Below are 13,982 nucleotides of genomic sequence, written 5' to 3'. Positions count from 1 at the left end.
GTAGTTAGATGCCTATCTAAACACACGTAAACGATAGAACCTATTTCTTCATATTATTTTGTCTTTCTTTCAGGAAATTATTTTTAATTTCAGTAGCAGTGGTGAACACAAGGAAATTGATTAATCCATGACAAAATAAATATTTAAGTTAGTTACATGTATATTTTGTCATGGGCATTGTAGACCTCAAATTGTTCAGATATCACCTCAACCCCCCCCCCCCCCCCCCCCCACCAAAAAAAAAAAAAAATTATTTTTTAAAAATATATACATTAAACTCAGTGAGACCTAGTAATCTTTTCTGATATTAAATTAAATAAATAAATAATAACGTAATACTTATGTTTGATGAGTATTAATAATTTAGGTATACATAATAAAATAATTAGAATGATTTGATTGTTATAATTCTTAAGTTATTTTTAATGTATTCTAGTCTGGTATATTTTTGGAATTTATAGATTTTTCCTGTCTCGTGCAAGAAATGAAAACATTTTATTTTTAATAATCTATGAAAATTTAAAAATTTTACAACTTATCGATATTTTGTCTTAATGTTATTGAAGTACTTAGTATTTTTTGGTTAAAAATAAATTATCAGGGGCGTGCCTAGAAATTTTTTTCGGAAGGGGTTTCTATCTCCAGACCTAGCCTAATCAAGTTCCACATATATATTATATTATGGTCAAGTTAATTAATATTTATTTTTTTCTTTGGGGAGGGGGGTGTTCAACCTGAAAAATTTAAAAATAACGGGGGTATATACATCGCTGTGTGGTAATTGAAATGTATTTTACAGACATAAAAAAAATGGACCTAATATGGGTACAAAAAATGTGTCAAGACACAAATTGTATATTGAATATACCTAAGTTGGATAATATAGAAATTCAAATAGACAATCAAGGGAAGCAGACAAATTACCTAAACAGTATAATATTATACATTTTTACCACAAATATATTATGCAGGTTAATAAAAAACAGACCCTCTAACTTAGGCGTTAGGCATAGGACTACATTTTCCTGTAGTTATTTATTTTAAATTATATAGCTTAACCTTTAACTAATGGTTATCTCCTTTACACTTTGGTGTGATGTCATCTCACTTCATTGGGGGTCTAGTCTTGATACCAGTACACTAATCTAATACTGTAGTCACTAGAGTCTAGTGCATAGGTATCAAGTTATGGACAGTGCAGAGTTAGTCTGCTTTCAGCACTTGTTATTTTGTGAGTACATTCAAATTTTAAAAATATCAACCAATACCCGTGGCATACAGTCGTATATTTTTTTTCAAGAAAAATAAGATGTGTGGTACTGTGGTAGGCAATTCAGGAGCAAAGATGTATTAAGTTTGTGGATATGCATATGCTATGTATAAATAACACTGAAAAGACAGGTAAATAATTAAATTATAATTATATCAACAATTTATTTTCAAAATCTTGAAAAGTTAACATATAACTTCTATAAAATATATTTTAATCTTTGTAATAATTTTATAGCAATTGGTACCTAATATAAATACATCTATGATAAACAGTATAAAAAAAAAATTACAACATTAACATATCTGAAATCAAAACATAAACTGCTATGATTAATTAAATTTATATTATTATCACAATAAATCTTACTAGTTAAATAATTTGGCCAACATCCAATGCCGATATTATACAAATAAATATATTTGTAAAAATAAAACAATAAACAATAATTTTATTCTATGAATTCTTTAGATAATATTGATATTATTAATAATTGATTATTATATAGTGTGGCCAATCGTTTCAGGTTTTATGGGGTGTTAATGGTTTTAGAACTCGATACTCGAACCTCAGTATCCCAAAGAAGTTTTTCAGAACTTAATGCTGTAATCATGGTTTGAACATTAGAATTATAGCATTATAATGTCCCATAATAAACTACAATAGTACTTAAGTAAAAAAGGGTTTTAAATTATTTTTACTTATTGGTTGATAAATTTTTTCGAGAATCTTTTAATAAACAGTTATCACACAAAAATATGCATACAATACAATAAATACATAAAAAAAGGTAAGATAAAGTTGGAATTTGTTATACCAGATTTTATAAAATCAAAAATTTGATTAGGTCACCCTATATTAATAGAAAAAAATTAATACTTCTGACTAGATTTAAAGTTTTTTAGAGTAAATATAATAGTAAAATATTAACTTCTCTTATCTTTCAATTCATAAATATTGGACATACCTAATTAATAATATTAATATATTATAATTTATAGAAAACCATACAATTGTTACAACATTTCATACTTTTGGTGATTAATAATTATTAATTTTAAATTTTAACAGAAATATTGCAACATATTGCAGATTATTTACCATCACATTTTATTAAAATATGCATTTAAGACTAAGCGGCACATTTAAATTTTATTGGTAGTAAAACTTTTACTACAGAGCCAGATATCTTGGTACCATAGTGACCAGCCCAATACTGTGTGTCAACTCCAGAATGATAAAGAATTAAGTGGGATGCATTGCTCTGATTTTTAAATGAATGTGAAGCCTAAAAAATAATGTTAAATAGTAATTTTATTAGTATGATTTGAATCAAAACATTATAGATTTATAATATTAAAAAACACTACAAACTTTTGTCCAAATATTAGCCTCCCACTGAGGTAAAACATCATTGTAATTGTGTTGTTCTATTAGTCTATCATTTCCATCATGAACAGTTGCCCTTAATGCGTATTTGCAGCCACAATCAAAACGACCAGTATACCTGCAAATAATTTTAATGTATTATTTTGATCTAAAGAAAATATCTTAAATGTATGTATTACCATTCACTAACTGAAATTTCTGGTTGAAGAGTTTTCATCACAATATCATTCAAACCATAATTTTTGAATACAATTTTTTGCCTCTTTGAACATAATCGATATGTTGATACAAAACAGCTAGTATGCCCATCAAAATCGGGATCATCAGGTAATAAAGGTGCACCTTGTGGTGTTTGTTCAATAGTCCACCAATTATGATCATTTGTAATATTCCAATGTTTGTATTCATCTATAATCAATACAAAAATTGTTACAGATACTTGAACACTAAATAATTTTGAGTTTTGATCAGAACTGGGGTTATTTTACAATTTATGAACTTACTTTGTCCACAGTGGTTTTTCACTAAATTTCTATTGAATGGATCATATTTGCATATAACATGAAACACATACCATGGCAATTCCAGTTTTCTGACACTATTTGAATCAATTTGGGAGAAACTGTAGTACCCTCGACCATTATTCACAAATTCATTTTCTCGTGAAGCTTTTTCTTGAAACACATATGCATCTATAAGTTCTCGCCATCTTTTGCACACAAGTCTGCAATCTAAAAGGGTGTCTGCATCAACAAAACTTAATGTATATACTACCATTTCATCTGGTAGTAAATCAAATGGTTTATGAAGATTTTTTAATGGTTCCATCATTATAAATTTAATAATCAATGATATCTTGACAATTATGACATCAAAAGAAACAAATACAATACAATTTTTAAAACAACTTTTAATATTAAGCTAGTTCGACAATATACAAATAAAAGTTACTAAAAATATCATAATTTAAAAGCCAGCCGGTGGGATTATAATTAGTTATTTATGATTGAAATTATATTATGTGATACACTTTTAACTTCGGCAGTATAGGTTACTTATATTATAATTTATAATTGATAATTAAACTTTTATATTTTATACATTTTAATAATAAAAATTGTATATTAATTGTGTGATACAATATTATCTGGCTTACGTAATTCTTATCTTTTTTTAGTGATAATGAAATTATCTTTGACTATCATAGAATATAATTATATAAATATATTTTTTAAATATATTATTCTAATCAAAGCCCTAGTGCCCTACTTAATTATTTTGGGGCCTGGGCTAATTTTTTTTGTGGAGGCCCCTCAATCTAAATCAAAAATTCAGTTTTTTTGTTGCCTATATCGTTTTTTTATATTCAATTTATTTTAAGATAATAAAAAAATTATAGGTACCTGACTTATGGTACAAGTAGCTGCTAATTATTTTATATCGAATGGTATAAATAAAACTTAAATAACTCTGTTACAGTAATAAACAGGGGAAACAGTAGAACTATTTATGAAAATCCTTGTTTTAAACTTGCAATTCTTTGCTATACAAATTGCACATTTTACCATTTTTTACCCACAAAATAATTTGAAAATGTTGAGAGATTTTAATACATTTTGCCAAAACTTGAACTTTAAATACTTTTAAAAAAAAAATTTGTCAATTGATCTTTAATATTTATCAACTGCTATATACAACTTAAAAGGAACTTTTTATTAAATTTTAAGCTTTTTGACCCCAAAAAAACATTTTATTGACATTTAAAGAATAAAACACTACAAAAATTGAAAGTTGAAAATGTCCATAAATAACTCAAAACAAGTCAAAATATTTCTGTAATGAAAAGAAAATGATAAAATAAATTTAATGAATATTTTGAATTCCTATGGTCAATCGTTTTTGATTCACAATAAAATAAGAAAATCATTGTATGAGATTTGTCAATTTACGAATATCCAAATTAATATCCAATGTCTAACTTCAAACGCTCATAAAAAATGTATTTGAATTTCCGGTAAACTTTTTTTATTGTTATCTGTAGGAAAACTTAATGGGAATCTTGTATAAAAATATCAAATCTTAGATATATGTAGAAAAGTTTTTATGAATTACTGCAACATTTCTACAAAATTTTAGCTTCAACTTTGTTTTTATTCTCCACTAACAACAACTTATGAAGAACTACGTTGTTTTACATTTTCAAGTTTTGTGATAGAGCAAAAAAAATGCTATTGACAATAATTTAAAAAAAAAACTAAAACCAGAAATTTTCTTATGTCTATAAACAACTGCAAAAATTTATTTTACTTTTGACCCCTCAAACTACCAACTAGATTCACTTTTCTACCAGAAAAGTTGCTGTTGAAGAAAATGTCATTTTTACTGTCTCAGAAGGTAGGTATTGATGACAGAAAAACACTACATTTAAACTTACAATCTAAAGACTAAAATGCACGGAAAATATTTAAATTATCAGCAAATGAAAGAGTCTTTGAATCAGTTGAAGGTAGATCATTAACATATAAAATAAATTAAGTTAATAAATAACAAGGTGGGAACTCTGAGGGAACTGTATGAATATTAGACGTATAATTTTTTTTTATTATTATTATTTTATTACCTATGCATAATCAAATAATTTTTAGTTATGTAGGTACTTAATAATAATAAAATACTAGATATCCTTCCAATAAGCATAGTTTGTTTGACTAGGTGAGTTCAAATATGGAGGTTATAGGTAATAATTTGTTTAAGTTGCCAGGGTGAGAAAGAAAAATGTTTAAAAAAATAATAATAAAAAAATTGTTTGAAATGTCTGTTGAAAATTATTTTTTCAACTGTTAAATATGATTTTAATTGAGTTCTAAGTAAAATAGGTATGTAATTTATCATGTGCAATTATTGTGTACTATAAGTAGGTACTTGCCAAAAAAAAAAATGAAATAATTTATAATCCTTTTATTTTTTTTATAATTTAACCACGTTTCAATATTTAAAAACCGTGATTGATAATTGATGATAAAGAATAATATAATATTTTGACGGTTAAAATTTTTTCAGAGTTACCTGATAATTTGTAACTTATTGGTTTTTATAATAGTTAAATATTAATTAGATTACTAAAATATTATTCATTGATTTACTTTCATAGAAATGAAGTGTGTCTTAAAAGTTAAAAAATATAAAAGACTGAATTGTCTAATGATCTTTATTTGTTCTAAGTGTTTATTTATTTCCAATTTAAATGATATGAATTATGAATATATGAAGTTGTTTATTACTATACACACTGGATATGTCTGATTTTAATATAACATCATCATAACAATACACTTAATAAGAAGTAAGAGGAAGTAATTATTACTCGAGCCAAAATAGGCCAAACACATTTAACTCAAGCTTACCTCATCAGAAAAGAAACAGTACCAGTATATTGTGATACATGCAATGAAACACTGATAACAGAACACATAGTTATTAAACTGCAATAAATTCACTGAAGTCTGCAAGATCCTTAACAACCCTCTCACACTTCACCAAGCACTCAACGAAGAGAGCACAACCTCAATCATCACATTGTTCTAAAATATAAACTTCAGCCACAAATTATAAACTCTCTAAAACATGTCAATCTGTATATACTGTATTATTTAGTTTTAATGTATATTACATAGTTTACATTCCCTTTTCTAATATTGAGTTATTACAGGTCAAAAACCTTTGTCGTTGAGGCCTTAATGAATTGTTATTAAAAAAAATTAACTTAATAGAAAAAAGTAGAAAATTTCAGAACTCAAAAGCCAGAATACATGGGTTGCTTTACATTATGACTTGTTAGCTGTTATGACTAAACTATACATTTTATAATTCTGTTGTATAAGTTTGTGTTATAAATAAATTATTAAACAAATATTTTACCTAAAAAAGTATAATGTTGATGATTTGAATTAGTAGAACTATTATGATACATTTTATAAATTTGTTAATTAAACTATTAAAATTAATAAATTGTCACAAAAAAAATGAGTTGACAGTCGGAGTTAACATAATTTTATTTTAAACAAATAAAGAAACCATATTTAGGTAGTTAAGTGACACAAAAATTTTCACTCTGAAAATTGTACAGCCAGTTACACTTTACTACTAGTATAAAAAATATTCATAATTAAAATGAAAATGTAACTATAATTATGTAAAATAGTAACTAATATTCTAAAATAATTAGATCGATATTAATCAGTGGTAAGGTAAATCACAAGGAAATATGCATGTAATAAAATTAACTCAAACAAAATGTTATGTAAAGTAAAATAATAGTTATGTAAGTTGGAATGTTTTCACTACATATCTATGGACGGATCATATTTGCATATAGGTAGATATAACATGAAATACATAGGTACCATGGCAGTTCTAGATTTCTGTCTCTATTTTCATTAGTAATCACAAATCACTTACTTCCTCTTCTTTAATTAATAGAAAAACTCGTAAAATGAATCGTGGAATTACATATGAATTCGCAACTTTGTGCCATCTTTGGCACACAAGTGCGGCATTATAGAGGGTGTCTACATCGACAAAACTTAAAATGTGTGTGCAATCAATTCATCCGGTAATGAGTGAACAACGCTACGAATAATTTCATCATAATACATTTAATAACCAATAATATCTTGATAATTTTGACTTCAAAAGAAACAAATATAATACATTTATTTATTAATTTCTCCAACTTGCAAATCTTTCAATTATAATGCGCGGTTATTCTAAATTTCTAACGTCTAACGTGAAAACGTGAACCATGATCTAAAAACGAGTGTGAAACTAATGCGTCCTGCCATGTGATTACTGATGAGTACAAAATAAAAAATGTCAATTTTAACGTTGAAACCCGCGTAATTTTAAATTTTTGATTTTATCATTTTATCGGATAAAAACCTAATATTATAAGATTTTAGAAAAGACAAAGTTTTCTTTTCCCTAGAAGATTATGATCTATTAATTTTAATCTAAAATGTATTTCAATTTAGTTGTAACACTTGTTACAGATATATAGTACGGTAAACGAGGAATAGTTTCCAAGGGCCAAGGCCATAAATAGTACTCGAAAAAAAAAAAGAGTCGTACAGAGTGTAGACTCCATGGTTTTAAAGTCTGGACACTCGATTAGACCAGATAATACTTTGTATAGAAAAAATATCTTTAATTTCTGTCTCCTTCTTTCAAAAAATACAAGATTCATATGACAAAGTTGTAGTGGTACCTACATAAGAAAAACGTGATTGTCTAGGAATATCTCACTAACGAGATTTTGAACACCTTTAACTTTCAAGCATGATAATATTATGACATTTGAGAAGAGAAGACCAAACTATTGGTGCATATTAAGTACCTATTAACTAATGAGCAGGAAATAAAACGTTAAGTATTTACATGCGTTTTTAAATCTGTTTCAATAATGTCTAATAAAACGCAACATTTTCATTGCTTTACTTTTAACAAAATAAATATGTGGGTGGAAATATAGATTCGTATCGAAATTGACACCTAAGTCTTAAAATAAATTAAACTAGTGCAAGGTAAGAACTGTACACAATATAAATATTATACGTATGATTATTTTTACATTTAACAAATTGTTTAAGACCAGAAAAATAATAATACAGCAAGGAAAGTAGTGGATTATGAACGAAGATCTGTTCAAGTTTTATTTTTAATACCTCATAGTTCAAACTGTAAACAGCTTTGGAAAGATCTGTGCAAATTACATTTACTTAATGGCCAGAAAATGAAGCATCAATTATAAACTGCTCATTGGTATTATTATTTAGTATTATCCTATGTAATATAGTTATTCGTTTTTGATGCACATGTCTGTATGACTGTATGGCATATATCATTCATTATATAATTATCACTTATCAGTAAAATTTATTTTGTACATAGTTGGTGTAAAATTAAAATCTTATTGAAAGTTCAAAGAAATTTTATTTAAACAATTTCAAGGATATTCATGATACGTACTAATTTTGTTGATTACGTAAGCATCTAATAAACTTGTTTATTGAGTATTAACCATATACATATAAATATGATATATGGTTATCAATTGCAATAACATTTTACAAGATGTACAATTGTAGTAACAAAACCATGACATAGTTGTCTGGAAAGGATGCAACAAACAAGTACAAATAAAATAATTCTTAAAAAAAAATATCAGCTTATAAAATATGGTAAAATTAATAGTTATTAATTAATAATATAATATAAAATGTCAGTACAAATACTTTCTTACATTCTACTTATGTACAAAATGTAAACAATTATGAATTATGATTAATTAACTGAATTATGTATACAAATAAAATGTTTACAAAATCGAATAACATTTTAAAAATAAACACCTGCAATTTAATTTAATTTTATACAAATAAAGAAACCATACTTAGGTAGTTAAGTGACATGATAATTATCATTCTGAAAATTGAACAGTCGATTACACATTATTACTAGTATTAAAAATATACATTAATTAATGAAAATGTAACTTTAATTATGTAAAACAGTAATTTACAATTTAAACCAGTTTAAAATAAAGATTTAATTTTAATTTTAAGGTCAGTTTATAACTATAGAACTTATAATTAAATATAAGCCAATAATAACAATGATGATATACAGAATTAGCTGTTTTATTTATACATAAATAAATCTTAACTAATATAAGGAAAAACTATAAGATGTAAAAAAAATTATAGTTATAAGTGGCCGCATTAGCTGCCATTCACTTGCGCTAGAAAACACGTTCATGAAAACCTGAGGTAGCAGACGTGGACGTCCCTTGACTTGGAACGGTTGATGCTGGTCGCATAGCAGATGACTGGTGATTATTGAGTCTGCGTGGAGCCAAATATTCAAAATTACTTTGTGTTTGTTGAGACAACATTTTAGATAGATCGCATGGCATAGGATCTGTCCAAAAGAAGTCGTGATTTAAAGCTGAATCGGCATCAAATCTCTTGGCTGGATCCAATACTAATAGTTTGTCTAATAGATCGCAACCCATTGGATCACGTACATAGGGCTTTAATCGCTCCTTTACCTGAAAATTAAATAATTAGTTAAGCACTAATAAAACAAATTGGTACATTTGAATAATAACCTTTCGTTTTTGTCCTTTGACTAATTCCAATTGATTGTATAGATCTAAAGATTCAACTTTAGGCCAGACTTCTGGCATTATTGAACCACATAGTTGGGATATTAAAGTTAATTGCTGTTGCTCAGAATTACCCTGCATAATTGGACTACGAGTCCACATTTCAGCCATAATGCATCCAGCTCCCCATAAGTCTACAGGCGGACCATAATTACGATCACCAAGCAGCAACTCAGGAGGTCGATACCATAATGTTACGACTCGATTGGTATACCTAAAATATGGTTATTTATATAAATTATGTGGCACAGTGATTTATTAGCATTAAATGTTATTAACTAATGTTATTGTTCATTTATAGACATGCTGACAACAAATGATAACAGCTAATTTAAAGTATATTTGAAAACAAATCAAAGTATCCAAAAATAAAAATAGTATGATCACTTCAAAAGAAGTGAAGTGCATTTTAATATTTTTCTTATTCGGGTACACCAACATTTTTATTATTTTAGCAATTTAAAATACATGCAAATTAAGTAACAATCTTTTTTTGCTGATGATTATTAATTTATGGAATTCATTGAATAGGTTAAAAAAAATAATATCAAAACTTTAGGAAAAAAATGTATTTAGCCTGGCAGAGTACTATAATTTAAAAATGCTTAGCAATAGCAATATTAAACTAATGACTTCACAGACATAAAAACATTGTTTTTTTTTTTAACTAACTAAACATGAAATTACCTATTTGGTTGACCATTTTTTTGAGCACTGAACGCTCTGGCGAGACCAAAATCAGCTAATTTTAATGTCCCAGTTTTTGTGATCAATACATTTGCTGCTTTCATGTCACGATGCAATATCTAATATATATAACATAACATGAGTTTAAATTGTCACAAATATAGAGTTATAGAAGTATACTTTGTTGCTGTGTATGTAGTAGAGACCATTGAGCATTTGTTGGATTACTTGCTTAATCTCTCCAAGACTGAACTTCACCTTAGTATTTGATAGCAGGCCAGCCAAATCATGTTCACAAAATTCAAACACCAAATAAAATGTTGAACGATAACGATTAAACTGAGTGGCTATAAAATATTTTATGTGATATTAATTAAATATAAAAATAATTACGTTTAAATTATAATTACCTCTAGTTTGACAGATTTCCAATAGATTTACTACATTATCGTGTTTTAATAGTTGTAATATTCGAATTTCTCTCAGAGCAGTAATTGGAAACTAAGATTGATTAAAAAATATATATCATAATTAATACTAATAGTATTATATATTATAATAATCAGTAGGTATATATTTTTTAAACTTTATCTACAACATGTTTTAGGACTGGATACGACTTTTTTTTTTAACTGATAATTTTGAGTAATACTATGTTCATCAGCATAGAAACACAAAAAAATAAAAAAAAATACACACATGTTAAAAATCGATCTTCCTAATTTATTAAATTCCTAACAAAATGTAGTATGCTACATTGCTACTAGATATTTTTTCCCTATAGAGAAAAAAGATCATGTAGCATGCCATATTTATTTTTGAGAATCATCACTATAGGTGCAAATAGCATTTGTGATTAAGGAGGGCAAATACTATATTAATAAATAATAATAATATTAACGACTATATTAATATTGAATAAGTTTAAAAAAGAAATTAGGAAATGTTTGGGGGGAGGGGATTAGCACCTAAAGCCTATCTATTTGTTCTTATGATCACCACTCATTAGTCTTAAATATGTTTGGGCATCAAATCCCTTATAATATCTGGATTAATTTATTGCTCATTTTTTGGTACAAAATATAAAAAATGCATTAACTTACTCCTTCTTTTTCATTTTCCATCAGAATTTTTTTCATAGCAACTGTAAATTTAGGATTTTTTTTGTCTCGTGCTTTGAACACTTCACTAAAAAAAAAAAAATAAAAATACTTCTATATTAATTGTATTTTGTAACAAAAATAAAAGTAAGTGAATATAACTACTTAAAATTAAACTAAAATATCAATTTTGAAAATAAGTTATTATTTATATACTATATTAGTTACCTAAAAATGTCTATTTGAAAAACTATTGTTTTGAAACACCAAAAATATTCAAGCTAGAAGTTGTATATTTAATTTATTTAAAAAAAATAGGTTGTATGAATATTAAACAATAACTCAATCATCTGAATTATATTTTCAATAATAAAATGATGAGATGATTATCATTGTAAGAGAAAAAAAACATTTAATGAAATAACATAACATGTTAATATTTTAATGTATACAACCAATGTGAAAAAATATTTAATTATTTGCGAATTGGATTAAACATATTGGCTATTTAGTGGTTGTCAATGTTATTTATCTTATATTATAGTTATATAAGAAGATTGATATAAAAGTATAATCATATTATTATTACATATTTTAAGATCAACACAAAACAATAAAATATATATTTTTAACAGTAATAATGGAAATGACGAAAGAGAGCACTGTATACTGTAATGTATAAAATATACATAATATAATGTTAAATATTCAACAAACGTGCAATATAATTGTATTTCAAATATATAGTGCACTTTTCTATTGTCCAAACCTATCTACACAATGCTTGTCCTGTAACATGCATGTATTAAATATTTTTGAATCAGAATAAGAAGTTTTAATTTTTTAATGACTATCAATTTTAAGGTAGTTTTTTAAGCACTACGGTTTTTAGGGAACTTAACACTAAAATCCAGTTTTTAAAAATTTTAACTTATACTTTCAGGTTATATTGTCTACCTTAGGCCCAGTCTAGACCAAGAAGCATTTGTTGGAACACATGTTTACAACAAATTTTCCTTTGGTCTGGACGGGAGCTTTAGGAGCACTTTATCTTGACTACCAAAATATTGCCAAGACTACTTGGTATAATCTCCAGGTTATCTTAACTACCACAATTTTGCAATGAAAAGGTATATCATCAACACTATCCTAGCAAAACCGTATAGCTAGATACTCTGTTAATTGAGATAACTAGAATGATTATAACAGTAGTCTTGGAAATACTTGGGTGGTCAAGATAATCCGGAAACATTTATTTAATTAATAAAAGTAACTTTGTAACATGCTTATAGGGTTTTTATCTGATCAAAAATTATTAATTGTAATTTAACAAACTTCCGTTCAACAAAAAATCAAGATAACGGGTGTTAATGTAAAATAAAATGAGAATAATTATTTTAATAGATTAAAAATCCACTTAGAAAACTTGTAACTACAGTCTTGCGCATTTTTTTTTTTTGTTTTATATTTGTTTAAAATATAACATTCAAGTGTATCATTTTGATTTTTTTAGGGCAATACATTTCCAACTTCAATTACGTTCTATCTATCTATTTATCTTGTAGATTAAATAACAATAACATAATATTATTATTAAATACCCAAATGTGCCTTGACCAATCTTTGCTAGTTTTTCAAACTTGGTGGCAGCTTCACAAAATGGGAAGTTAAACTCCTCCAAGTATTTCTCCCTCTCACGGGCCATGTTCATCTGCAGCAGGTTGGGCGATGGTGTTGACGGCGGAGTCAACACGCCATTCAAATTCGTCATGGCAGTCGTCTTGAAGTCCTTTCGTGAAACGTGAGGGCCAAAATAATGTAGCCTAATTAATATAATGACCTATAGGCAATTAGTGGATAGCCAGAATATAGGGCACAGGAATATAAAATATGAGAATAGTGAATACGAGAGCCGGAGAGCGACTGATTGCAAGTAGCTAGATGGTAGGACCACGATAAAGAAGAAAACTACAACATTGTAGGATAAACCCGATAAAGCATGGACAGATTCTTTTATATTTTACGGAATAAAGCGACTTCACAGTTTACACTGCCCCAGTGTTCCGTGATAACAATATGTCGCTGGGATTGGCTGAATCTTGCGGTTACTAAGCGGTATACAGCAATGTTACCATGGTATATTGTATATACCAGAGAGAAGAATCAAATCCTTCCAGTACCGTTTCCTATATTTTAATCACACATTTACATCAAAACAAAAACTTGAATAGTTGAATCACTTCATCACATTAAAATTACCATATATCAAAAAATGATTTTTTCCGGAAATCACGGTTTACTTTACGTTATCACT

The 13,982-nt window shown here is 26.8% G+C and overlaps 2 protein-coding genes across 3 annotated transcripts; both read right to left on the bottom strand.

The window, feature by feature from the left end:
• Positions 1–1,594: 1,594 nt before the first annotated feature.
• LOC111030467 (F-box only protein 17-like) lies at positions 1,595–3,758 on the bottom strand. 2 transcript variants are annotated; one of them, XM_022309981.1, is made up of 5 exons: positions 3,163–3,758; positions 2,839–3,067; positions 2,645–2,777; positions 2,372–2,558; positions 1,595–1,873 (listed from the first exon to the last, which is right to left on the bottom strand). In XM_022309981.1, exons 1-4 carry the CDS (start codon positions 3,488–3,490, stop codon positions 2,403–2,405), a joined length of 846 nt encoding a protein of 281 aa, XP_022165673.1. In that variant the 5' UTR covers positions 3,491–3,758; the 3' UTR covers positions 1,595–1,873; positions 2,372–2,402. The 2 variants fall into 2 exon arrangements, with proteins under 2 accessions (XP_022165673.1, XP_022165672.1); XM_022309980.1 differs by having other exon boundaries at positions 1,595–2,558.
• A 4,945-nt stretch (positions 3,759–8,703) lies between these two features.
• LOC111030465 (cyclin-dependent kinase 9) lies at positions 8,704–13,699 on the bottom strand. Its single transcript, XM_022309978.1, has 7 exons — positions 13,270–13,699; positions 11,672–11,756; positions 10,979–11,069; positions 10,749–10,915; positions 10,569–10,687; positions 9,825–10,095; positions 8,704–9,764 (listed from the first exon to the last, which is right to left on the bottom strand). The coding sequence occupies exons 1-7, from the start codon at positions 13,437–13,439 to the stop codon at positions 9,456–9,458; spliced, it is 1,212 nt and encodes a 403-aa protein (XP_022165670.1). The 5' UTR covers positions 13,440–13,699; the 3' UTR covers positions 8,704–9,455.
• Positions 13,700–13,982: the final 283 nt, after the last annotated feature.

This window comes from Myzus persicae, unplaced genomic scaffold (genome assembly GCF_001856785.1).
Source record: "Myzus persicae strain clone G006 unplaced genomic scaffold, MPER_G0061.0, whole genome shotgun sequence".
Classification (NCBI taxonomy): Eukaryota; Metazoa; Arthropoda; class Insecta; order Hemiptera; family Aphididae; genus Myzus; species Myzus persicae.
Note: the sequence above shows the minus strand (reverse complement) of the source record. Positions and strands in the feature narration are given on the sequence as shown.